This window comes from Nelumbo nucifera, chromosome 6 (genome assembly GCF_055504915.1).
Source record: "Nelumbo nucifera cultivar China Antique chromosome 6, China Antique-T2T, whole genome shotgun sequence".
Lineage (NCBI taxonomy): Eukaryota > Viridiplantae > Streptophyta > Magnoliopsida > Proteales > Nelumbonaceae > Nelumbo > Nelumbo nucifera.
The window spans coordinates 42,839,962-42,860,930 of NC_142654.1; the positions used below are offsets into that span (position 1 = coordinate 42,839,962).

The 20,969-nt window shown below is 35.6% G+C and overlaps 1 protein-coding gene across 1 annotated transcript in view; it reads right to left on the minus strand.

Annotated features, from left to right (window-relative positions):
• LOC104611519 (mitogen-activated protein kinase homolog MMK2) overlaps positions 1 to 14,188 on the minus strand; it is a 41,432-nt gene extending 27,244 nt beyond the window's left edge. The window contains exons 1-2 of the mRNA XM_010278596.3: positions 13,520 to 14,188; positions 5,044 to 5,173 (exon numbers count right to left, since the gene is read on the minus strand). Of these exons, the coding sequence (XP_010276898.1) occupies positions 5,044 to 5,173; positions 13,520 to 13,683 (294 nt within the window). The 5' untranslated portion in view covers positions 13,684 to 14,188. The remainder of the gene's footprint in view (positions 1 to 5,043; positions 5,174 to 13,519) is intronic.
• Positions 14,189 to 20,969: the final 6,781 nt, after the last annotated feature.

Sequence of the window (20,969 nt, forward strand, 5' to 3'; positions counted from 1 at the left end):
CCGGTTCCCACAAGAAGTCCCTCATTAATCTTTCCAACTTACTAGCAACCCCTGCAGGTACCTTAAAGACTAAGAGATAATAGATGGGCAGATTAGCTAGGGTAGACCTAATTAAGGTAATTATTCCCCCAAGAGATAGGTAGTTTTTCTTCCAAGAAGCAAGTCTCTTTTCGAACCTCTCCACTACATGAGTCCAAAAACTTCCTTTTTGAGGATTATCTCCTAGAGGAAGACCGAGGTAAATCAAAGGCCAATTTGATACTCCACAACCCAAAATATTTGCACGCTCAAGGATCTTACTTTCCCCCATATTCACACCTACAACACAACTTTTATCAAAATTAACTTTCAGATTGGACATTTGCTCAAATAGTTGTACTGTAAATTTCACATTTCTAATCCAATTCATGTCCCCCCCCCCCACAAAACAAAATCGTATCATTGCAAACTGCAAGTGTGTTAGTGGTATACTCTCCCTGCCAACTCTCCAACCCTTAATTAGCCCTCTAGAACCTGCCTTAGAGATTAGACTCCCTAGTACTTCCGCAATAAAAGTAAACAAGAAAGGAGAAGGGGGTCTCCTTGTCTTATTCCCCTCAATGCTGGGAAGAAGTCTACCACCGTTCCGTTCACCAAATAGAGTAGTGGCAAGACCTAATACACCCCAACACCATCTGTACCATCTATCACCGAACCCAATCAGTGGATCCTTCAATCGGTGGAAGAGTATAGGGCTGATTTGATCAACCAGCAAGAGAGATTTCAGATCTGGTGATGCACTGATGCCTAGACCTGATCTCTCTAGCATTTAAACAGCTCTTGCTCTGGTGAACATTTGAAGGAGTTTTGATCTTCTTCCTTGGGCAGCTGCTACTTACAGTTTCCTTTCTTAACTCATCTAGACTCAAGTTTTGGGCTTAGCTTGCCTGTTGATTCTAAGATCTTCAGTGGTTCCTAGTGATTATCTAACTTCTCTTTAAGGTTTCTTGGCTGAATATGGGATCCAAAAGGAGTGACTTCATCTCCGTGAAGTTCCACAAATCAAACTATGCTCTCTTGAAATTCCATTTCCAATTTTTTGTTGAAAGAAAGGGTATGTGGGGTTATTTGGATGGAACCACAACCATCCTTGATGTTGCAGATGCTAAAGGGCTGAAACAGTGGATAATCAATAATACCCAGATAGTTTCTTGGATATTAAGTTCAGTTATTGTTGATGTAGCTATTCCTATGAGGGGTCTGAAAACCACTAAGGGAAAAGGGTTTCTAGCATAGAAGGGAAACTTTTGGGGTTTAATATCAATAAAAGTAATATATTTAAAAAAGTTTCAAAAATAGGTTAATTTTTTAAAAATAATATCAATAAAGGGCAAAAACACTGTTCATCTTCTTCTTCTTGCTATTTGTTCACCAGAGCCACCGTTCGCCGCCACCTCCGCCCACCTCTGCCTTCGGCAACGTTGCCGGAGGTGGCCGGAGGCAGAGGTGGCGGCAGCAGTGCTGGTGGTCATTCCTCTGCCCGCCGCTGCCGCCACCTCCGCCCACCTCCGCCTTCTCATCTTCTTAATCGCTATGGATTTCTTACAACCCATAGCTCCCTTTTTGTTATTTTGTCTTCCACAAATATCCCAAAATCTTACCAACAAGCTATAGCAATTGAGTATAGGAAAGATGCTATGGACTCTGAAATTCAAGGTCTACTGGAAAATAATACTCGGAAACTTGTTCCTCCTCCACCAAATGCTTCCATTATTGGTAGTCGTTCGGTGTACTCTGTTAAGCTGAATTCAAATAGCAATCCGGATAGATATAAATCCTGCCTTGTTGCTCAAGGGTGCAAACAGGCACATGATATTGACCATGAGGAAATGTTTGCACTAGTTGCCAAGAGGACTATTATTTGACTTATCCTTGCCATCACTACTATTAAGCAATGTACTTTTCACCAAATGGATGTGAAGAATGCCTTTCTTCATGGGCATCTCCATGAGACAATGTGCATGAAGCCTCCTCCAAGCTACTATGATGATCTTAAGTTAGCTTGCGGACTTAAGAAATCATTATATGGCCTCAAACAAACTCCATGAGCTTGGTTTGAGAGATTCTATGGGGTTGTCATTGAAGTAAGATTTTAACAGAGTTCCTCAAATTACTCCCTCTTTATTCTCAAGCATCCTCAGGGCTTGACTCTTCTATTGGTGTACGTTGATTACATACTTATTATTGGTGATGACTTGGAAGGGCTTTGGTCTAGTGACCTACTTTCTTGGTCTTAAAGTCGCTCAAAGTGCTTAGGGATACCTTGTTAATCAACAGAAATATGCTAGTGATTTGATCAAGATGACCAACCTCTCTGATCTAAAGTAGGTTGATACTCCACTGGAAATCAACCTAAAGCTTAGTAAGGATGATGGACAACTTCTTCCTGATGCCACCTTATAATGTCAGCTTGTTGGCAACCTTATTTACCTCATTCTGACTCGGTCAGATATATCCCATATCATACAAATAGTTAGCCAGTTTGTGTCTACTCTTCGACAACCTCATTTCTCCACAATCCTTTGGATTATCATATATGTGAGAGGAACCTCGTTGTCTCATGGACTCTTCTTCTCGTCTTCCTCATCTTCTCAGTTGATTGCTAATGTTGATGCTGACTAGGCTGGTTGCCCTGACACCAAACGGTCCACCACTAGATGGTGTGTTTTCTTAGATGATTCTCTCATCTCTTGGAAGTGCAAGAAGCAATAGACAATCTCCAATACATCTACGGAAGTTGAATATCGTGCCATCATTTGTTTGCAATAAGCTTGTCTAGCTTCAAGCCCTTCTTCATGATCTAGCCATTAATCATCTAGCCCCTATTCCTTTATTTGCTAACAACATGAATGCAATCAAGATTGCCTCAAATCCAATCTTTCATGAATGGACAAAACACATAGAGGTGGATTGCCACTTCATTAGAGATCTTCTCACTGTAGGTCACATCACTCTTCCTTATGTGTCCTCCAGTCTTCAATTGGTTGATCTTTTCACCAGGACTATGACTCGCACTAGACACAATTTTGTTATGAACAAATTGATGCTCTTGTCTAGGCATCAAATTGAGGAGTATAGAGAAGATGGAAGTTAATAATCATTTTACCATTCTTTTATTTCTTCTTGTACATTACCTCTGTACACTGTTGTACCTTATCATTCTTGTAAGGATATATATATATATATATATATATATATATATATATATATTTCTGGGCATGCCAGACATAGAACACACCCCACCAACTTGTATTTCTCTCTTGTTTCTTCTCTTCTTTGACTAGAACTGGCAAAAACATTTCATGTAGACTTAAAAATTAAAATTATCATAAGTTGTGAGGACCAGATCACATTATTGCAAACACAAAAAAGACTGCAAAAGCAGTTACCTCCATTGTCTTTTGAAGAAGATTAGTTGTCAAATTGCTCAAAATGAACCACAACAACTCTAGTACCAAGCTGAATCAAACAATAAGAGATACATCAAGCATTGTCAATTGGAAGCCAGATCTGTTATTCAGTAATTTTCTGTTATTTGGTATGCCTTATTAATAAGGGAAAATTCCTGATCAGTACCCTGTACTTTGGCTCGAGTGGCAATTTGGTCCCCGAACTTTAAAATGCGACAATTCAGTACCCGAACTTTCAAAATGTGACAATCCAGTACCTGAACTTTCAAAATGTGACAATCCAGTACTTGTCGTTAATCAGTCCATTAATCAGCCGTTAAGTGATATTTGAAAAGTCAAAAATTCCCTAAGAATTCCATCTAATTCTCTTTATCAACCATCCAAACATTGACAACAAAATGAACAGTCCCAAATTTTAGATTCTTCTAAACAGTCACCAACTTTTTTGAATAGAAGAGGCTAGGATTTGGGACTGTTCAGTTTTTTGGCAACGTTTGGGTGGTTGATAAAGAGAATTAGATGGCATTTGAAGGGCATTTTTGACTTTTCAAATGTCACTTAACGGCTTATAGACTGGTTAACGGCAGGTACTAGATTGTCACATTTTGAAAATTCAGGTACTGGATTGTTGCATTTTAAAGTTTGGGGACCAAATTGTCACTCGAGCCAAAGTACAGGGTACTGATCGGGAATTTTCCCTATTAATAATTTGGATAAATCTAGTGGAATATATATTTTTCCAAACAATTTGATGTTCACACCAACCAGACACACGCACGGCCGCACATATGTGCACATACACACATTCTCAACTCAACTCAGCCTAAATCCCAACTATTTGGGACTGGCTATATGTTTACTGTTGAGGTTTAAGTCCTTAAATCATTTCTTACCACTTCAAGCAACGTTTTCTTTGCTCTTGCCCTTGCTCTTTTAGATTCCTCTACTCCCAACAAGTCATTGGTTACCTGTGCACATGACCAACCACCTCAGTCGACTTCTCATCCTATCAACTATATGCACCCATTTCTGATCCTAACCTTTCTAGTCAACATTTATCCACCTGAGCATCCTCATCTCAGTTTCACTCATTTTTTGTGCATGCTTCTTGATTGTTTATTACTTGTTCCACATAACACTTGTTGGTCTTATAGCCATCTTACCTTCTTTTAGCATCATTGGTACATATTGGTCACACAGTACACTGGATACACTCCTCTGCTTCATCCACCCAGATCTAATTCTGTAGGAAATACCCTCTTCAATTTCTCTCATTATGGATGAATAATCCTAGGTAACAGAAGTAATCAGTTGAGGATATCTCCAGTTCATCAATCTTAATCATGCCCTTTCTTACCATATAAGGAAACTTAGGACAGCTTAGTTACAAGCTACACCAAAACTAACAAAAGGATGTAAAGGATGGGATAGCGAAAAAATTATCTTTTAGAACATTGCAATTGTTTGATCAATCTCTATAACATAATAATCATCCACTTTATCAGTTTTTCTTATTTCTTTTCTGAGGGGGGGATAAAGACAATCAAATGGTAAGTAAACTTACATTTCACAATCTACCCATCAAAATACTTACATTTTCATGATCCATGTGACGCAGAAGCTTAATTTCCCTCAATGTTCTTTTAGCATCAATTCTGTTGTCAAACGCATTACCAATCTTCTTAATGGCAACCTCCTCACGGGTCTCTGAATTCACTGCAGCACTGGAGAAAAGAAAATAAAATTATATAGAATAGACAAAAGGTTATCAACTTATAAATCAAGAAGAGAAAATGAGAAATTATTAACTTTTTAAAATTGCCTTAAAAGTCGACATAGACAACTACTCTTGGTAGAAAAACATGACTTGACTAAGACTTGACATGTGAGTATTGTTAAGGAGTTTTCACCATCAACATGATTGTCCCTGGCTAGGGGCGTCAATTGGACTGGATTTGGTCCAATCTGACTCAATCCGATGTGAGTTCATTATAAATGGACCAAGTCCAATCCAATCCAATGAATGTTGTTATGTAGGAGAGAAGAATAGAGGAAGAGAGAAGAGTGAAAGAAAAGAAGAGAGAAGAGAGAACTGAGAGCAAAAGTATTGTTGGCGGCGCCAGCTTTTGGTATATATACTAGGGCAACAAAACATAAAAAATAAAAGGAGGAAAGTACAAGAGTACCCCTGCAGTACTATACTTAGATAAATAACAGTCTTTTAACACTCCCACTCAAGTTGGGACATAGATGTCAATCATGCCCAACTTGTCACATAAATCATGATGCCGTGAGTGGTGTAACCCTTTTGTAAAGATGTCTTCAAGTTGATCTTCAGAGCTAACATAAGGAGTACACAGTTACCCTGTGACGACCTTTTCTCTAATAAAGTGTTTGTCGACTTCGATGTGTTTAGTTCTATCATGCAACACTAGATTAGCAGCAATGTTTATGGCCGCTTTGTTATCATAGAATAGTGTCATAGGTCCGTCAACCGGAAAACCCAACTCACTCAACAAATTTTTTAGCCACATAATTTCAACCACTCCATGAGACATTGCCCGGTATTCAGCTTCAACACTAGATCTAAGAACAAGCCTGCACCTAGGAACTTCTTAAGATATCTAAGAACTCTTTTTGTTGCTTCAAGATGGGTAGTCTTAGGGGTATGCATGAACTAGCTAAGAACACCCACTGCATAAGCTATGTCTGGTCGAGTCATAGGAAGATATAACAGTCTTCCTACAAGTCTCTGGAACAATTTTACATCCTTGATGGGTTCACCTTGACAGTCACCTAGCTTGTGGTTAGGATCAATAGGAGAATCAACTGGCTTCACTCCCAGTTTTCCTATATCCTGGAGTAGATCTAGGACATACTTTCTTTAGGAAATGAAGATCCCCCTTTTTGAGCGGGCCACTTCAATCCCAAGGAAATACCTTAGAGGACCTAGATCTTTCACTTCAAACTGGGTAGCAAGAAAATTCTTCAACTTCTGAATTTCATCCTTCCAATCGCCAATGATAACTATATCATCAACATATACCATCAGTGCTGCAATTTTCCTTTCCCCTTTCTTCACAAACAATGTGTGATCAAGCTGACACTGCTTGTATCCTTTTTGTTGTACTGCTACATGGAACTTGCTGAACCAGGCTCTTGGTGATTGTTTCAACCCATATAATGATTTCTTTAGCCTGCACACTTTATGTTCATTACCTTGAGCCCGAAAACCAGAGGATTGTACCATGTATACTTCCTCTTCAAGGTCACCATTCAGGAAAGCATTCTTGATGTCAAGTTGATGTAGGTCCTACTCAAAATTAGCAGATAGGGAGAAAAGGACTCTAATGGAGTTCATCTTAGTAACAGGAGCAAAAGTTTCTACATAATCTACTTCATACACTTGTGTAAACCCCTTTGCCACTAAACGAGCTTTATACCGTTCCACGGTGCCATCAGCCCTATGTTTAACCATGAAAACCCATTTACATCCAACTAGATCCTTCCCCTCAGAAAGATCTACTAGTTCCCATGTGCCATTTTTATGTAACGCATTAATTTCTTCCATTATAGCATCTGTCCATTCAGGTATCGAAAGAGCTTTTGCCACATTCTTAGGGATAGGGACACTGTCACTGTAAGAGAGAAAATCTCGAAAGGAGGGTGAAATGTTTTCATAGGAAACAAAGTGGGAAATTGGGTGTTTAGTGGTGCAAGATCTAACACCTTTCCGGTGAGCAATAGGAAGGTCAAGGTCATTAGCAACAAAAGTGTAATTGGCAATAGGGTCAGAAACATCAACAGGAACCAATGTACTTGAATGGGTATGATCCGCCCCCGGAGAGTCTGATGGCATTGGTGGTATAGCTTCTAGGTTCCCCACAGCTCTTGAACACGGTTGGCCTTTGTGACGATGAAAGAAGACATGAAAGGAAGGAGGATCAAGAAGAGGAGGGAGTTGAACTAGTTTCCCCTCATTCCTACACTCCCCCTAAGGAGAAACAGGGAAGAAAGACTCACTCAAAAAAGGAGACATCCATAAAGACATAAAATTTCCAAGAAACTGGATCAAAGCATCGATATCCCTTCTGAGTGAAGGAGTACCCCAAGAAAATGCAAGGAATGGCACGAGGATCTAATTAAAAATGAGTGGGTGATAGATTTTGAACAAAACGACACCCAAACACACAAGGAGGATCTAATTTTCCGTGAGTAGGTGACAGATTTCTGGAAAAGAAACTGATGTGGGGCTTTGCACTCTAACCAACGAGAAGGCATGTGGTTGATGAGATAGGTAGCACAAAGGACAGCCTCAAAGCCAAAAACATTTCAGGACATTCAAATGAAATAGTAATCTCCAAGCCACTTCAAGAATGTGTCAGTTCTTTCTTTCAGCAACACCATTTTATTGTGGTGTTCGGGAACAAGAGCTACGGTGAAGTGAGCCATGCAAAAATATATGGAAATATTCTTTGGCATTGTCCGATTGAAAATTTTGGATTTCAGTTTGAAATTGGGTGAAGATCATCCGCTGAAAATCTTGGATAATTTTAGGTACTTCATCCCTAGTTCGCATGGGATATACCCATGTATATCTGGAGTAATTATCAATAAGGGTAAGAAAATACTTGCAGCCACTCTCAGATGGTAAAGTAACAGGACCCCAAACATCAGAATGAATAATGTGGAAAAGAAATGTAGATTTATTATTCTTTGAAGAGAAATGAGTTCTACACTGCTTACTCAATTGACAAGTAAATTCGGACACTGATACTGACTTAAACAACTCTGGAAACACAATTTTTAAAGACTCAAAAGATAAATGACCAAGACGACTGTATTAAAAATAGACCCGACTCTTACAAGACTGACTCTTAGACTCTATGACTTGAAGACCAGCCTTATTCTCCAACATGTAAAGCCCATCCACCATACATCCTATACCAATCATCTTCCCCGATGCCAGATCCTGGATCACACAATGAGAAGGGAAAAAGGTCACTGAGTAGTTTAAGGAATTACTAATACTACTAACAGAGAACAAATTAATGGGAAATTTTAGGACGTGTAAAACATTAGACAGGGTAAGGCAAAAGGGAAGAGAAATGGTTCCTTGACCAGCTATGGTAGAGTATGATCCATCAGCTAGTCTCACCTTGTCTCTTCCAAAAAGGAGGTGATAGGTTTGAAAGTAAGAGGACTTACCAGTCATGTGTTTAGACGCTCCATAATCAATGATCCAAGGAGTATTAGGGGTATGAGATGCTACATGGAAAGCTATGGTAGAGTTACTTGATGTAGACACAAATGAAGTTGAGGGAGGAGAATCCATCTGACAAATTGCTCTACCATAAAGCTCTAATTGGTCACGGAAGGAATTCATAATATCCTCCCTTGGGTCAGACCCAGAGGCATGTATCTGAGTCACAGTAGTAATGGGGGGCTGATTCTCCTGAGTAGCCATATTTTCCATAGTGTGTTTTCTTGTACCTTGTTGTCCTAGCTTTTTATTCATATTTGAACATTGCTTCTTATTCAAATATTGAGCCCATTTCGGCTTCCCATGAAGATCCCAGCATGTGTCTCAGGTGTGTCTGAGTTTCTAAGAATGAGTACACCACAGTTTGTCCTTGTCATCCACATTTTTCTGAAAATCCCCCTTCTTAAAGGTATTTCCCCCATCAGTAGTAACACTCCCTTTCACTGCCAACAGAACTGCATCCCCTCCAGAATTGTTCATCAAATTTCTTCTACTTTCTTCTGATTGTACAAGAGCATAAACTTCCCGGACAGATGGAAGATCCTTGCTACCTAAGATCTAGACTCGGATAGATTCATATGTAGGGTTCAAACCATGTAGGAAAGCAAACACTCTCTGTTGTGAAACAAGTTTTTTGTACAATTTTGCATCTTCATCACACTTCCAGTCCACACTCTGGTAATGTTCTAACTCCTTCCAGACAGAGGTCAAGTCTGAGTAGTACACAGATAGACATCTCTCCCCCTGTTTACAAGTGGATGATTCTACCTATAACTGGTAGATTTTTGCATAGTGACGCAATTCAGAATAGATTGATTTTGCTTGTTCCCATATCTCATTTGCCATTTCAGCCCACATAAAATTCCTTCTTATTTGAGGTTGCATAGACACTAAAAGCCAGGACATGACCATGCTGTTTTCCTAGTTCCATCTGTCATATTCAGCACACCTAGAATTGGGTTCTTTGATTCTCCCATTTATATAACCTACCTTTCCCCTTGTAGTGATGTATAGCTTGATCCCTCTTGACCACTCTAAATAATTTAATCCATCGAGAGGAATAACAGCCAATGGGAAAGGATAGGTCCACACCCCCACTCATTCCATTCGACATTGAGGAAACACTGGATGTAGTAGAATCTTCACCACTCATGATTACAGATTCAAAAACACTCTTAAAGTGGGCACAAAACCTTAAAAAAAGTTCCAACACTGAGGGAGAAAGGAAATCCCTTTTTTTCTTCGGAAACACAACTCTTTTCTATAAAACACAGGTGTTGTTACAATACTAACAGGTCACCCCTTGACCTACAGAATCAACACAGGTGTTGCCACAGTGCATACAAGTCATCTCTTGACCTACGCATCAACAAGAAAGCTGTTACAGCAAGTACAAGTCACTTTCTAGCCTTTAGTTCACCATAAGAGCTGCTATTGCAGCACACAAAAGGTCTTCACGACCTATAGTTTTTATAGGGATCAGTCGACCCCACAAAAAAGGAAAGAAAGAGGTGTTGATCACCTCACATCCAACCAGCAGACCTAGTATAGGTTCTGCCCTGGCACATGACCAGAAAAAAAGGAGGAGAAGGAGAAAAGTTACTTCAGTGCATGAGATCTTCAATCAGCCAAACAGTAGATGAGGGCAGAAGATCTGGAAATCTGGTGCGAAGAAAACTGTTCACTCGACTTCTCCTTTCAGATCTGATAGTCCCGCTATGATACCATGTTATGCAAGAGAGAAGAATGGAGGAAGAGAGAAGAGTGAGAGAGAAGAAGAGAGAAGAGAGAACTGAGAGTAAAAGTACTGCTAGCAGCGCCAGCTTTTGGTATATATACTAGGGCGACAGAACATAAAAAATAAAAGGAGGAAAGTACAAGAGTACCCCTGCAGTACTATACTTAGATAAATAACAGTCTTTTAACAAATGTTTTGGATCAATTTGGACCGGTCCAATTCAATATCTGGACCATCCAATCTGTTCAAATTCATTTTGATTTACCTTGGTTTCAACCCAAACCTGGTCCATTGACACATATATTCTTATCTTATATCAATGGACCAGATATTGGCTTAATCCAACCCAATCCAATATAAATTTGTTATGAACGGACCAGGTCCAATTGAATCTAATAAATATTTTGGACTGGATTGGTCCAATCCAATATGTCTTGTTGGTCCGTCCAAATTGATTTTGGACTGGATGGGATCCAATCCAAAACCGGTCCATTGACACCCTTACCCTGTCTGTATAAAGTGGTTAGAACGACAATTATAGGAAACAGAAATTGCAGAAAGGAAGATTTACATAAAATGGGGAAAATGAGCCTTAGGACCATAGCTATTGGGCTACTCATAATTCCTAAATACTCTTCATCCATAGTGGCCCCTTCAATGGAAGCCTATTTACCCTCGGCCTATATGCAAGCCCACTCCAACAAGCCTAATGCAGAAGACAATGAATATTCCAAGGTGGATTCCAAAGAAATAAAAGCAGTAATGCTTTTGGTATGTATGCAATTTTTTTCTTTTTTTTTCTTTTTTTTTCTATTTTCCCCAAGGGGCCACACAGCGGGGGGTAGCCCATCCCCCAAACCCATAAACCACCCCAACCCAGGTGCAGGAAGGATTCAATCCCAAATCTCCACTACAACCAGCAGGAGACCTTACCAACCAGCCAGTTGGCACCTTGCCTATGTCTGTAATTTAATTCTCTTGCTTTGCAAGACAATCTATCTTTCTTCTATAAAAGGCATTTTACCTCATTTTTCCATTTTTAGAGAGTAAACGAATCTTTTGAGATTTGTCTCTGTAACTTGGTTGAAGGCTGAGAAGTGAGACTCTTAGTGTTGCAACCTTGCTTAGAGTTTTGCACAAGAACCAACAAACAAAGGAATTATTTGCTTTTCAAAGAGTATTTTGGTCATTAAAAATATTACTATTTAAATTACAAGAAGTACCCATCTTTGTTTTGATCATCAAAGTTTCCAGAAATGTATACCTCAAAACAGCCACAGCAATCAATGTATGTATATATGGATGTATCTAAACAGTTTTATGGATACACACGGGATTGCTGGGAAGGATTTAAAGTTCGGACTTTGGACTCTGAAGAATGAGATATAGCAGATGCATAATAAAAGGATCAACTACAATTTTCTTTTTCTTTGCAACAATCCAACTAGGACTTCAGTCACTGAGCAAAAATAATATCTTGATAAGAAGGTAATGAAAATATTTTATGATATAATGTTCACAGCAATCTTGTCCAAGTTTTTGTTGTAAAAGACAGAGGATAACAAATCACAAATTTGTAGCATGATCTCCAAGTATCCCACAGACGCAACTTATCTCTGTAGTAAAAAGTAACCGATGCAAAATAAATAAATATAAAAAGGGCAACCCAGTGCATGGGGCTCCCACCAAGATGTCAGCACAATGGCTTCACAACTAAAGATTTTACCATAAGTGAATCTTCATAATGATTGGGAGAACCATTTTACTAGCTTTTACACCACAAGCCCATTTACAGCTAATTGCAGAACAAAGAGGACAGTATCATGAAAGCATGACTGTAAGAATTCAGAGTTCTCAATGAGCATGATCATTCTCTGACTTAATCTACCTTCACTGACCAAGTAACATCCATGCTTTGGAAGAATAGCAATCTAACTTGTAAGAAAAACTGCATAAGGGAAAAAGATAGGCAAGAAGAGCAACAAAGAATGGATAGAAGTAGAGGGTCCAAAAAATGAAAAGACTACAATCAAAGTTTAGGTAGCCATTACAACAGAGAAATGAGATAATCAATAACAGGCACCCGATTCACCACTTTGGAATCCCCCTTGAATGTCTCTCAAAGAAAAACCAGACAAATTTGGGACGATACAAACCAAAAGGTAGAAGTTGAGCCTGTCACCAATGACAGTGCAAGTCTGAGACTAGACTTAAGTGAAGAAAATTAAATGACTTTGTTTGCTTCACAACTAAAGCAAGTCGATGTCCAAGTCTTCTGTCCAATAGCAAATTTGACGAGGAATTGGGTGGAAAGAAGTTACTACAAAGAACCCCAGTGTGATCTATGTACTGACACGGCCACAGTTCCATTGCAAATGTACGTTGAATCTGTGTGACATGATCTACTTAAGCATTTCACGGTTAATTCAATTATTAGTTGAGGAAATTATTTGCATTAAGTAATCATTTCCCACGTCGTCAGTAAAAGTCAACTCTATGACAGAATACAGACATCAGCATCTCTCTGAAACTATCTCCACTCTAGAAAGAGTTCTTAGCTCGATACAAGTGTTTGTGTGTGTGTGTGTGTGAGAGAGAGAGAGAGACTACTAGTTTGAGTTGATGTTAGTGCAAGACACAAATCGTACCTATCGATATAATTATTTTACGTCGCCCTAAATTTGTAAACATACATTAAGTATGAATTCCCTTGACCTCAAGTAGGGCATCTAATTACTTGTATTTCCAACGAAATTTTCACATACTATACCCAATTTGACCTTCTTTTCCTGCAATCCAATTCAAATAATTTGACTGACACTAAAATATTTCTGTCCAACCGATCAATCAGAGAGGGAAAGAAAAATGAAGAAGTAATAAAGCCCATAAACCAAATCAGAATTCCAGCAAATTCTCAGCACGATCTTCCAAATCCCACAAAACCTAGTTGAAATCTGAAGAAAATATGACAACCCAAGAAGTTCAAACCAGATAAATCTTGATAGTCGCATACATGTCGAGTTATGAGAATTTGGAATAAGAAAATTAAGCAAGAAATGAAATAATTACCAGACAATGCCATAAGCACCTCTACCGACGGGTCGTATCGGCGGAACGTACTTAGTAGAGACCTCGAAAAGATTCCCATACACATTGTACTGAACATATCGACCTCCATGTGTGAGGACTCCCCTCATATTATTACTTTCAGCAGCACCCGCCTCCGCAGACATGTTCAGTAACCGAAACAGAAGATTCTCAAGCAAAGACTAAAGAGGATCCCTCTTCTTTTCTCTTTCCCTTCCGCTTCTTTTCTCTTTCCCTTCGCTAAATTAAGGGGATGAAACCGGAGGCGGAGAGGTTTCGCCTGTCGGTAGTTTTATACCTTTATCTTATGAATTTTCTTCTGTTTCTCCTTTTTTAGGTTAAACGATACTTTCCGTGTTAAATGCTTTGCAAATCCGTGAAAAGTCAAGTTTGAAATAGACCGCGCGTGGCAGCGCTCGCTCTAATATCTGCTTCATTCCGTCTCATTTTTCTAACTCATTCTTCCATGGTACGCTCTACCAGAATTCCCAACGATGGACTATCAAACCCCACGTCATTAAAACCTCTGGAGCTATCATTGACCAGTATTTTGATTTGTTTCACATTTATCTGTACCTTCCAAAAGATGACCAGATGCTTCAACGAAAAGCCAAAACCGCTTGATAAATTGATATCTCGTTGAATGACTGGATCAGTAGAAACAGAGAGAGGATTCCAAAAAACAAATCCGTCCACTGAGAACAGCAAAAAGGTGATTGGTTCTGCGAAAAGTCAAGCTTCTACAGTTGAAAATTCAAGTGGGTCGTAAAATAATGCCCACCCACAACTTACGGACAAGCAATTGAACTATGCCATCCATTTTGTACCATTGGAACGCTGGGCCACACCTTTTGGAGACCGGATCCTCTCCTCACATAGGGCGGCTTACACGCAGATCCTAGAATATCTCCCATATTTTTAAATTATTATTTATGGGAGATGTTTCCAAGTAAATGACTAAATGTGCATTGAGGCGCCCAAGTGTGAGGAGCAGATCCTCTTCCCACCTTTTGTTGGTATGTAATATCAATGTTGCCCTCAAGAAAATATTGAATCTGATTCCCAAAGCTACTTTTCAAATCTGTTCTAAATCTCCTATACGCTTTTTTCTCTTCCATTCAGTTTATCATCCTCTACAAGTTACCACAAATTTAGCGATACCGGATTTCTTGCCCACAAAAATTCTATCCGTACTTACCCACAATACACTATCCCCAGTGAATCGGGAATATCTCTCTCCCTGCATAATATTATGCATAGGATGAGATGTTCTTCGTATATGACTACGATAAATGTGAACGGAATTCTCATGGGTAGGACATCCGAACTCTAATTTAGCAGCCCGTTTAAGAGGGTTCAGCTTTCCAAGTTTTTCACCAAACATACCTTTCGCCAACAACTAACAATGCAAGACGAGGAGCCCTTTAAATGGGCATTAAAGGTCTAGCGTTGACTTCACCTACCAAGCTGACAGACTGTCCCTCTTAGTTTTGCCCATTGATTGGTACTCCATGAAACATAAAGATGACTATAAGAAATAGGTTAATGTTCATATTAGCCTTTATTTAGGATCCATTTGATTCAAAGTTAAAATTGAAATCAAAATTCCTTAAAATTAGAATCAAAATAGTCTATTCTCCCTGCCCTGTTTGGTTTAAACATAAATCAAAATTGGAATTGGAATCGGTTGGAATGGGATTCTCATTCCCAAAGGAGGGGAGAGATTGACCATTCCCTCAAATGAGAGAATCCCATTCTATCAAAATGGGAATTGCATTCCAATTCTATCCAACCCAATAGATGAAATCAAAATGGTTAATTTCAATTGTGATTCCAAACCCTATTCCTGCCAACAAACTGACACTTAGTCTCAACTTTGTAGCATTACGTATAAGGCTTGGTAATCAGTTAGCTTTAATGCATCACCTGTAAGGTGGATTCAAATCGAACTGAGCCGAATATTAGACTATTTGAGCTCATATTTTGTAAAATATCACAAGGCTTGAGTTCGGGCTAAGGTCAACAGTGAACGAAGCTTCATATAAAACATTAATAATTAATATAAAAAATTAAAAATATTATATAAACTCAATTAGGCCTCATGAGCTTTATGAACCGAGTTTCATGCTGTTTGAGCTCACCTCAATTAATATGGGACCCTATATATTAGATTATTCAAGCTCAAACTCAAAGCTAAATTAAAGCCAAACTGAGGAATTAACCCTTTCACGAATGTAAGTTCAAATAACTTATAAATAACTTGATGGGAAAATTTATGATGCAGAAAAGATATGATATAGAAAGAGTTTTGACCAATCAAAACCCACCCATGAATTTTGATAAATAACACCATGTTCCTTATCACGTTTAATTTATGATTCTGATTTATTGATTAGTTGTTTTTTGGATATCATATCTTTTTTATATCATAGTCGAACCCTAACTTGATTCATGTACACCCCTAAAAATCACTTCTCTACCCTTTAGATTAAACCAAATGAGCCAGACCAAGGGGTGGTGGCAAGGCGTTGTTTATTTAATTTGAGGAGAGATTACAATTATAATTACCATATCGGTAGGTAGTAGGAGTGATGGAATGGGAGGCCACATGGTCTGGGTATAGTTGCTTCAGGGATTGATCTTTACTTGGAGCCATACTGCACTTCTTGACACCTTGAAGAGGTGACATGTCTTCAAACTTACAAACCCCCAAAGTCATGAGGAATGAATGGCCAAGTTTGTTCCACTTATTGGCCATCAACCATACAGCCACCACTCGTCCCTCTATATCAGCAGTAATTGTCCCAGGTTGAGCTTTAAACTTCTTAAGGATTATATTTAATTAGGTTGGTTGCGTGTTCACGAGATGTGAGGGTGAGGACTGAACACAACTATTTCATATCCCATCTCTCATTTTTCTCTTTAATCATGCTCTCGATTCTAAGCACTTTTTGTCACCTTTTTCTAGCATTTTCTTCTTTTATCTTGCCCTCAACTTACACAGTTACACATCTCTCTTACAAAGGAAAAGAACTAATTGTACATAAGAGGAAGAAAGAGAATCCCACGCACACATAGCCTGTGAACTACCGAAGGAAAAAGGACTAAACACGCAAAAGATCGATGACATGTGTCACTGACTACTTCCTGATAATGAGAGAGAGAGAGATAAAGACTAAAGACCAGTGATGCCATGTCTGGTGTTTCTCTGGGTCACGGATTGGCCATCTTCGACGCAGAGCTCTCTTTCCCGGGCTGATGTTGTTCATAGCAAGGCCAAATCCAGGCTCCTCATCCACCGTAGCAACCACGCCGGTCGTCTCCAATACTAATGCCAAAGCCAATTCTACCGCCAACACCACCACTGCCACTGCTCCCTCCATTGACGCTACCACCAAAACCTATACCGATATCAATACTTTCCGGCTTCTCAGCCTCTTTGAGAGGTCTATTAGTAAAGTAAAGAGTAGTACTGATGCCTACAAGGACAAGGAAGCCAAGGCAAACCCACTTATCTCCAGCCATTTCAATGGAATACTTTCTTAATCCAACTGATTTATATAATTCCCATGGAGAGTTTCCTTTCTACCAACTCCATGTAAATAAGAGAGAACTCAGAAAGCGTGTCCATCATGCACAATCCATGAGTTTTTAGCCCAAGCTTGCCCTAATTACTAGGAACCCTGAATCATGAACTCCGTCTGACGACTAATAAGTGCCGGTAACTGTTTCTATTCTATTCCAGTATTCGCGACGACAAGATTACTTGCTGGTAATGGTAATACATACTAGAAGATTAGCGGGACAAAAATAGCAATAATTAATAGTTTTTTATAATTTTTTAAATAATTAATAATTATTTATATTTTATATATTACTTTTAATAGTTTTTTATAATACAAAAATAACAATAATTAATTTCAGATAGGGTTCATCAAACTGATAAAATGGACCAATCTGACGCTTTACAGTATTTCCAGTCAGATTTGGTTTAACAATTTTCAAATTCGACCAAATTGGATCAGTTTTCCTTTGGCCATTTGTAAAACAACCAAAATTAAACCGAACTAACCCGACAAATCGGTTTCGGGTGATCAGCTCTCCAACCTGACCAAGTCAATTTGGTTGGCCAAACAACCTACAACCGAATCGAACTAACCTGTGAACGCTCCTAATTTCAACTAAATTAATAGTCTAATCTCTAATAAATAGTAATAGTTTAATATCCAATAATTATTGAAAATTTATAGTGAAAATACACAATTATTGAAAATACAATTACAATAAATAACTAATAAAAATACAATAAATACTAAAAAATATATTAAATTAGTCCATAAATAGTGTAATCTCAAATAATAGTTTAATCTCTAAAATATATTAATCAATAAATTATAACAAAAATACAATAAGTACAATAAATTAAATTTTAAAAGTTAAATAATAATAGTTTAATCTCCAATAAATATTACAAAACTTCTATTGAATAACAAAACAATTATAGATTTATACAAAATTATTGAAAATATATTTATCTCAAAAAAATCAATAATTAATGAAAACACAATAAATATTAATTTTAGTATATATCAATATAATATACATTAAGATTTTAAAATTATTTTCTAGAATTATTAATTGATACAAGTGAAATTAGTTATTTTCAATATTATTTAGTTATTTAAATCATATCATTATTTAAATTTTAAAATATTAATTATCTATTGAATTTAATAATCCATAAAATTAGAATTTGTAGTATTATTACATAATTTCATTATTAATTTTGTACAATATGAAATTATAATTAATTTGAATATTATGTTATAATTATATTTGTATTTTTTAAGATTTTTTTAAATTTATTTCATAATTTAGTTATTCTAACTATTTAAGATATTGTTATGTAAAATATTTCGTTATTTAAAACATTTAGTTTTGAAAATATTTAAGTAATATATAAAGTATTTAAAATTTGTTGTTATTTGAATTTTATTTATTTTAAAGTTAACTATTTTTAATATTTTGTTATTTAATATATTTAGTTATTTAAATATTTAGATAATATGTTATTTTTGAATATTAAATTTTTATCATTTGAATTACATTTAAATTGAATAATCTAGAAAATCATAATTTATATTGTTAGTACATAATTTTGTGATGAATTAATTTTATAAAAATATAAAATATTAATAATATGATTATTATTAAATCTATTATAATTATTTTTTGTTTTTAATAAATATTTTAAATAGATATAGATAAAAAATGGGCGAGAGGATAAATAGGAATTAGAGATAATTTAGGAGAGAGAGATATTTTAGGTAATTTTTTATGTGGAAGGAAAGCATCCCATTGGTTGTTTCAAAGATGACATGGAATAAAAAATAAAAATTCAAATTAAGGAGAAAATTTCTAGACTCATATGTTTTAGTGTATACTAGTAGGGACCCATGCGATGCATGGGTTTTGTTAAGCGAAAGTTAAATAATAGAAACACATCAAAGTATACAACTATTTTATATTTTACTTTTTAATTAATTAGTAATTTTTATATTTTATATACTACATTTAATATTTTTATAATACAAAATTAACAATAATTAATTTTGGCTCAGGTTGTTAATCAAACCAATGAAATTGACCAACTCGATTAACCGAACTTGATCCAAGTTCATTGATTTTCTAGTATTTCCAATCGGCTTTGGTTCAACAATTTCCAAACCCAATAAGGTTGTGTTTGGAAATAATTATAATAGATTTATTTTATATTGTTAATTTTTAAATATATAATTAATAATTATTTATATTTTATAAACTAGTTTTAATAATTATTTACAATAAAAAAATAACAATAATTAATTTCATCGAGGGTTGTTCATCAAACTAATGAAACCAACCAACCCATTCAGTTTTCTAGTATTTTTGGTTGCCTTTACATCAACCATTTCCCAACCCAACCAAGTTGGATTACTTTTGTTTTGGCCATTTTTAAACCGACCAAAGATATATATTAATATTTTATATTTTAAATATTAATTATTTAATATGAGAAAGTGGGAAAGTTCCCATATTTCTTATTCTAAAATATTTTATATCATAAACTTAATTTTTAAATTCATCTTTTAATAATGCCACTATAATTTTTAAAAGTTAAATTTAATTTTTAAATTTAGTTTTTCAGTTTAAATCTTTTGAACCGTTTGACCAAATAGATACAATCCAAGTTGGTCGATTTTCACTAATGGTTAATTTTAATATATATACATATTTAATAAATATAGATTAAGATTTTAAAATTGTAATTAATAAATATTATTTTTTGAAAGTTATTTTCTAGAATTATTAATTTATATAAGTGAAACTAGTTATTTGTAATATTATTTAATTATTTAAATAATATCATTATTTAAATTTTAAAATATTAATTATTTAATAATCCATAAAATTATAATTTATTCTATTATTATAGAATTTCATTACTAATTTTGTAAATCATTAAATTATTATTTTGAATATTATGTTATAATTATTTTTCTACTTTTAATAATTTTTTTAATTTATTACATAATTTTGTGATGAATTTTATAAAAATATAAAATTATTAATAATATGAATATTTTTAAATCTATTATAATTATTTTTTTGTTTTTAATAAATATTTTAAAGCTATTATATAATTTTGTTAGAATATTTAAATAATTCTTAATTTTTTAATTAAAACTTTCTTTAGATAGACATAGATAAAATGTGGGTAGAGAATAAATAGGAATTAGAGATAATTTAGGAGAGAAACTCTTTACTAAATTAGAGATAATCTAGGAGATAAATAGGAATTAGAGATAATTTAGGAGATAAATATGAATTAGAGATAATTTAGGAGAAAGTGGGGGATAGTGGGGGAGGTGGCTTAGGAGAAATTTTAAGAGAGGAGATTATTTAGATTATTGGGAAAGTGTGGGGGAGAGAGTGATTTTAGGTAATTTTTTATGGGAAATGAGAACATCTCATTGGAAATCTATCATATTTATTCGACAATTAATGTTAACTCATTTTTTGTAATATTTTGGATAATTTTTGGTAATTGTGACATTTTTGTTAATTATTGGTAATTTTATGTTATTCCCATTAATTTTTGGAAATTATCATATTTTCAGAAATATTGGTAATATATTTTTGGTTATTTTCTTGATTAACTTCTATCCATTTCTACTAATTTATGCAAATTTTTGGTAATTAAATTAATTTTTTGCTATTTAAAATATATCTAAATATATAATTTCAATATCACTATTAATCATGGTTTAAAATTTAATTATATTAGTTATAGTTTCTAATATAATTTAAATGTAATTGCTGTTAATTACAGTTTGAAAGGGTATTTACTTTAAATAATTGATCAGGTTTATTGAAAATTATTGATAATATT